Genomic DNA, 7,500 nt, shown 5'->3' on the forward strand with positions numbered 1-7,500 from the left:
CCACCCTCAGGCCCAATGATATCCCACATCACTCTTTAAGGTCCACACACCAGCACCTGATATACCCCACATCACTCTTTAAAGGCGCCGAGGCAACATTGGAGGCTTGATACGTTCAATTTCCAGTCTGTTTTACACGTAGTAAGTTTTAATACCGTAAATCCTCAAATAACGGCCGGGATCCAATTAAAAGCCGGGCTTCAGATAGCAGCCGGGGTCGTGGTCCATGCGGACAAATAAAGGCCGGGCCCCGAATACAAGCCGGGGGTAAAATAAAGTAGCCCACCGGTATATTACTGTAGCCTACCAGCATCAGTCCGTCGGCTCAAAGTAGGCATCACAATTTAATTGAATGCATTTCACAAATACATGTTCTCCTCATGTTTAATATTATATTATATAATATTGTTGGCTAATCTCATGGGCTGTTTGCAATACAAAAAAAGAAATTTCCCCACGTAGGACTACTAGGCGAATGTTTAGCCTAAATGCACGTATCGTATAGACTACTGTTGTTTATCTGTAACGTTTTAGTTGGCTAGGTTACTTTTTCCAGAAGGGATCATAAAGCAGTAGTAGACTTACGTAACTTTGATATTAAATTCAAAGAGATGGTGTATGCTGATTGCTGAAGAACATTCGGGAGAAAGAGCAGCAAAGAAGTTTGACATTGACCCGAGACGAATGCGATAGGGTAGCCTACGACTAGCAGGTGGAGGTAGAAAGAAAGTTAGGCTGGATATCAAACCAGCTCGTTGAATAAAGGTTTTCAGTCCGCGATAAGCATAATAGAGTGTCTAGAAAAATGATTCAATTCAAGGCTTTGGAAATCTTTTCCTCCGTGACTGACAGTGGAGACCATAACTCCGATGTTTATTTTTTACGTTGACACCCCGACCTAAAGCGCTACGCGATGTGCAGGAACAAGTGTTGAACGAATATATGCAATGAATTATATTAGCCTACTGCAATTATGCCCATTATTTAAATAATACAATTCTATAACAGAAGATAAGCAAGAAATAAAGGCCTGCCCCTAATACAAGCCTGCCCCAAATGAAGGCCAGTGCGCTGTGCAGCCAAGGTAAATACAAGCCCCGGCCACTATTTGAGGATTTACGGTAACTCCATACCATTACATATCGACATTCAAGGAGCAAAGATGAGACGTCGTTGTGTGGTGGGAACTGATAGAAAATCCCGCTGCCAGCGCCGCCGGTGGGGAGAGGACATTTTTTTTTCAAATCTTTATTTATTGGTGGCACCAATAAATAAAGGGCTACGCTCTTGCGGCTCTTTTTAACGCCCAAAGTATCAAATAATGATGCAAGTGTGCTAATATGGTGAAGTAAATGTCAATATCATAAAGATTATCTTATCCGGAATATTTCCATTTTGATGCCCTAATGTTGCTTTGGGCGCCTTTAAGGTCCACACACAAGCACCTGAATGTCAACGAAGATAAGGATGGCCAGCATTCAGGAGAAGATGGCCGGAAACACCTTTTTAATATGATATGGTGCTGCAAAGGTCTGCAGTTGTTTTATGAAGACAGGACAGTAGGACATCCATCCCTAACTATCCCAACAATCTGGTCCATTCTGTTGTTCTGGTTATAGTTACCTGTGCTGATGAGTTGATCATAGTATTGGTTTAGTGTAGTATAGAGTAGATAACTGCTGCACGGAGTGTGTATTAGTACTAGTTTAGTTAGCTAGAGTTAGTTTAGTTAGCTAGACTAGTTCGGTTAGCTAGACTAGTTTAGTTTAGTTAGCTAGAGTAAGTTTAGTTAGCTGGCTAGCTAAACTACTTTAGTTTGCTAGAGTTAGTTTAGGTAGCTGGTTAGCTAGACTAGTTTAGTTTAGTTAGCTAGAGTTAGTTCAGGTAGCTGGTTAGCTAGACTAGTTTAGTTTAGTTAGCTAGAGTAAGTTTAGTTAGCTGGCTAGCTAAACTACTTTAGTAAGCTAGAGTTAGTTTAGGTATCTGGTTAGCTAGATTAGTTTAGTTAGCTAGAGTTAGTTTAGTTAGCTGGTTAGCTAGACTAGTTTAGTTAGATCGTTAGTTTAGTAAGCTGGTAAGCTAGACTAGTTTAGTTTAGTTAGCTAGAGTTAGTTTAGTTAGCTGTTTAGCTAGACTAGTTTAGTTAGCTAGTTAGTTTAGTAAGCTGGTTAGTTAAACTATTTTAGTTAGCTGGTTAGCTAAACTACTTTAGTTTAGTTAGCTAGAGTTAGTTTAGTTAGCTGGTTAGCTAGACTACTTTAGTTTAGTCAAGTATATGTTGATATTGTAGTGGTATGTAGTACTATCTGTGATCTGTGATATCTGTGGTCAACTAGAGGTATGGTGTAGTGGCGTCTACTGTACCTGCCATCCACTCCACGAAGAGGTTGTAGTTGCTCTTCTCACAGGTGGCGCCCAGCATGCGGATGATGTTGGGGTGGTTGAGGTGGCCCATCATGCGGATCTCCTCCCGCAGCGCCTCCACCACCTCCTCCTGCTCCGAGGAGGTGTTGCGCACGTAGGTCACCTGGAAACCCAAAGAGAGAGGACTTAGCAGCGTGTTCAGTCGTTTCACGGAAACTTCTAAGCTATTCAAGTGAGAGTTCAAAATGGACCCTACACCATAGGTTGATATACGAGATTTCCTTTGTGTTAACCCATCACAGGCATAGATATTGTATATTCACTAAAGTCTGCCTTGTTTGTTTGTTTGTTTGTTTGTTGTTTGTTAAAAGCAGGAGTGAAAGCAGCCATCTTAGATAGCTTCCATCTGTGCACAGCATGTAGGATTTCTTTACAGATTTTGATAATTTTGTTTCTAAATGACTCTGTTGTGTTTATCCATCACAGGCATAGATATTGTATATATTTACGAAACACTAAACTGCATTCGAGAAAGCGTCCATCTTAGCCTCCACCTGTGCACAGCCTGTGGGATTTCTTTAAAGTTTTGGATATTTTTCTCCCTGCTGTGCTGTGTGTTGCGTGTTGCGTGTTGCGTGTTGCGTGTTGCGTGGTGCGTGGTGCGTGGTGCGTGGTGCGTGGTGCGTGGTGCGTGGTGCGTGGTGCGTGGTGCGTGGTGTGTGCGCCGTGGTGTGCTGTGCTGTGCGTTGTCTGTGTTGTGTGTGTTGTGTGTGTTGTGTGTGTTGTGTGTGTTGTCTGTGTTGTCTGTGTTGTCTGTGTTGTCTGTGTTGTGTGTGTTGTGTGTGTTGTGTGTGTTGTGTGTGTTGTGTGTGTTGTGTGTGTTGTCTGTGTTTTGTGTGTTGTCTGTGTTGTCTGTGCTGTGTGTGCTGTGTTTGTTGTGTGTGTTGTGTGTGTTGTGTGTGTTGTGTTCCTCCCCACCTGTTTGACGGCCATGAGGGTGCCGGTGCCCACGTCCTGAGCCTGGTAGCAGGAGGAGAAAGCGCCCAGGCCGATCTGCTGCCCCTTTAGCCACTCGTGCCCCTCCCGGTAGGGCTGCTTTGCTTTGGTAAGCCCAGGCAGCGTCTCGGGCGTCTGGAGGAAAAACCACCAAAGGATTAATGGTGTACAGGAAGGGTTTATTTGAAGTTTAAAGTTTAGTTCCATAAACCTGATGTTGACAGACAGAAGACAACGGAGGTGCTGAAGACGTGAGAAGGAGATTATCATCAAGTTACAGTACCAGTCAAAAGTTTGAAAGTTTTTTCTTTACTTTTATTACTCTCTACATTGTAGATTAATACTGAAGGCATTTAAACTATGAAAGAACACATATGGAATGATGTACTAAACAAAAAAAGTTTTATCAACCATGTAGAAAATAATATAAGTAAAGAAAAAACTTCTCAAAAAATTAGAAGGTATGTCCACTCCAAACTTTTGACTGGTACTGTAAATATTAAGCTAAATAAGGTTACTCTGCACACTGTAGAAAGAAATAGTATTGTGTTTTTATCTAACGTTCATATCTACATATCTCTCTTGAACATGTCTACATATCTCACATGTACATGTGTACATATCAGTGCAACTCATTGGATAATCCATCAGCATCAGACTGGTAAGCGTAACTTACATCCACCTGGATGATGATGACGTCCTCCCCCTTGTCCACCTGCAGCTGGGGGATGATGGGAAGGGCGTCCTGCGACTCCGACATCGCCATGACGATGGCCAGCGCCTCCTCTTCCTCGGCCTCCATCTTCTCCTTGCACTTCTGGTGCTGGGTCACGTCGTCCGTGTAGGTGCCCCGGGTGGTGGTGCCGGCGCCGCCCCCGCCGCCGCCGCTGCTGCCCGCGCTGGAGTCGCCCGCCCCGGTGCCCCCACCCTGCTCGCCCGGTGACAGCACTGCCACCTCGGACTGGAAGGTGACGGTGCCCTCGCCGGCGCTGGGCATGATGGTGCCCTCCAGCAGGTCCTCCATGCTGGAGTTGAGCTCGGCGGAGGCGTCCAGCCCGCGGAACTTCTCCTCCACCGGCGTGAAGACCGTGTCCTCGCTGGGGATGAGCGTGGCTGCGCCCGAAGGGCTGGAGGAGGAGGAGGACTCGGCGGCAGCTCCAGAGCACGCGGCACCGCCACCGGCAGCAGCGGAGGAGGCCTGCAGGTCCAGCCTCATGCCGCCTTTGCCCGCTAGAGGGCAGACGTGCTTGCTGCTGCTGCCGCCGCCCGCCTCTGAGGGCGCGGGACGAGAGGGCTTTGGTCTGTGGATCTGGCTTGAGGGCAGGGGGCGGGACTGGGTGAAGACGGCCGAGGGGTCTTTCTCTGGGTCTTTACAGCTAGCGCCACCGCTGCTGCTACCGCTACTGCTACTGCCACCGCCACATGCTCCGGACGCCTTCTGCAGCGGGTACTTGCGCTGGGCACCGGGTGAGGCGCCGGCTGCTAGCTTGCTGGGCACAAAGCCTGGCGGGCATCGGTGGGGAGTCTTGGGGCTCGAGGCGTCTGTGGGGAAGGCGGGCGCGCGAGGGGCAGACGGGGAGGGGAGGAGCGGGGCGGGGAGGAGCGGGGCTGGCTGAGGCTGAGGCTGGGTGGAGGGGGAAGGGGAGTTGAGGCACTGGTTCTGCAGTCGGCCTCGGGCCTGCACGGGGGGCTTTGGGTACTCCGCAGGGGAGCCTCCTGCCGACATGGCCGCCAGCCGCTCCGCCAGCACCTCCTCTTGGCTCCCCACGGCTGCAGAGACCTTAGCTGCACCTCCCTGCGGGGGCTGCTGTTGTTGCTGTTGTTGTTGTTGCTGTTGTTGCTGTTGCTGTTGTTGTTGTTGCTGTTGTTGCGCCCGTCCTCTCTGCTTCCCGGTGGTGCACAGCTGCACCGTGTGGGCGGGTGAGTTGCACTCCGTCACATTCGGCGAGTTGTGCGGGGCGACCGGGCCGTCGGCGTAGTGCGCTCCGCATCCTGCCGAGGCGGCGCCAATCCCGCATGCTCCTCCTCCTCCTCCTCCTCCTCCTCCTCCTCCTCCTCCTCCTCCTCCTCCGCTCTCCGCCGAGTGCAGCTCCTCCAGCCCCAGGTGGATGGCGTCCAGGATGTCCATCTCCTCGGCGATGGCGAGCAGGCGGCGCCGCATGCGGGCGTAGTGGGTGGAGCTGGTGGCGCTGAGCATGTCCAGCAGCTTGAGGAAGACGTGCGGCACCCGCGCCACCATGCGGGCGGCGCTGAGGAACACGCGGCGGGACAGCTTGCCCACCATGGAGTGGGAGTTGTCGATGGACTGCAGCGCGAAGCTCAGCAGCGGGAGAAGCTTCTGGTATCTGCTTTTGGGGAAGGAGGGCCGGAGTCGTCAACAACACAATCCTATTCACGTTTCGGGTTTATAACGGGCGATATTTTACTATTCACGATCGTGTTTATAACAGGTGATATTGGAACACTATTCACGATCGTGTTTATAACAGGTGATATTTTAACACTATTCACGTTTGTGTTTATAACAGGTGATATTTTAACACGTTTCGGGTTTATAGCAGGTGATATTTTAACACTATTCACGTCCGTGTTTATAACAGGCGATATTTTAACGCTATCCACATTCATGTTTATAACAGGTGATATTTCAACACTATTCACGTCCGTGTTTATAGCAGGTGATATTTTAAAACTATTCAAGTTCATGTTTTTAAACAGGTGATATTTTAACACTATTCACGTTCGTGTTTATAACAGGTGATCTATTTAAACACTATTCATGTTCGTGTTTATAATCTATTTTAACAGGTGCTTGGACACCTAGAGCACTAGAACACAACATAACACAATGGAATGATCCAGAACAGTTTATGTGCAAGTACTAGAATGTGCCACACAACTGACTCCAACATACGGCGATCATTTCTCTATTTTGGCATTAAAGCTGTGGTGAGGCTCATGTCTGAGGGATATATGACTGGATATTCGATTATTTGGAGTATAACCAGCTACCACTACTTCACCATTCCCCTTCACAAAATTCTTCATCTCATTCATGAAAACCACTTTGTATTTAGACTTCATCTAGCTGATGGTGCGATCCTCACCTCTTAGTAGGGATAGGCGCGCTCTACTTCCAAAAAATATATAAATGCGTTTCCGGGTGCGAGTAAAAGAATGTTAACTATGAGTAGAATAGAACCGCACTCTCAAGTTTTTCTCATTAATATTAAGACCAGTTTATTTTGCACAGACGCGTTTCGGCCTTAAGCCATCGTCAGTGTCGATCCTTACCTCTCTCCCAGGTTCTGTGACTGGTTGGGTCTGTTTATAACAGGCGTTATTTTAACACTATTCACGTTTGTGTTTATAACAGGTGATATTATAACACTATTCACGTCCGTGTTTATAGCAGGCGATCCTCACCTCTCTCCCAGGTTCTGTGACTGGTTGGGTTTGTTTATAACAGGTGATATTTTAACACTATTCACGTCCGTGTTTATAACAGGTGATATTTTAACACTATTCAAGTTTGTGTTTATAACAGGCGATATTTTAACACTATTCACGTTCGTGTTTATAGCAGGTGAAAAATTTAACACTTTTCACGTTTGTGTTTATAACAGGTGATATTTTAACACTATTCACGTCCGTGTTTATAGCAGGCGATCCTCACCTCTCTCCCAGGTTCTGTGACTGGTTGCAGTCTCCGGCCGACACGATGTGGGGGTAGAACTCGGCAGGGAACTCCAGGAGCAGCCGGTCGATCAGGCACAGGCGCCCCAGCAGGGCCTGCCAGTTGGTGGACTCCGTCTGGGAGCCCAGGATGCAGTTCAGGACATAGTCCACCCCACCGATGCCTATGGACCCTGCACAGAGAGCAGAACAGCCAACACAAATAAACATTGTTGTTGTTGTTGATGTTCAGAATCAGAAACAGCTTTTATTGGCCAAGTTAGTTTACACAAGCAAGGAATTTGTCTTGGTGCAGTGGCTCTCAGTGTGCTTACACATATTACACATATATACATCACAACACAAAACAATACAACAGTGCAAATTAGTACAACAGTGCAAAACAATACAATACAACAGTGCAAAACAATACAATACAACAGTGCAATGGATAAACAATAGTGC

General features: G+C 47.5%; 1 protein-coding gene across 1 annotated transcript in view; it reads right to left on the minus strand.

Moving 5' to 3' along the window:
* Positions 1-7,500, minus strand: part of map3k1 (mitogen-activated protein kinase kinase kinase 1, E3 ubiquitin protein ligase) — a gene marked incomplete at its 5' end in the record, with an annotated part of 56,610 nt that overhangs the window by 7,620 nt on the left and 41,490 nt on the right. Inside the window, 4 exon segments of the mRNA XM_080842571.1 lie at positions 2,365-2,527; positions 3,343-3,495; positions 4,037-5,705; positions 7,037-7,229. Of these exon segments, the coding sequence (XP_080698697.1) occupies positions 2,365-2,527; positions 3,343-3,495; positions 4,037-5,705; positions 7,037-7,229 (2,178 nt within the window).

The sequence above is a fragment of the Sprattus sprattus genome (genome assembly GCF_963457725.1).
Source record: "Sprattus sprattus genome assembly, chromosome: 7".
Lineage (NCBI taxonomy): Eukaryota > Metazoa > Chordata > Actinopteri > Clupeiformes > Clupeidae > Sprattus > Sprattus sprattus.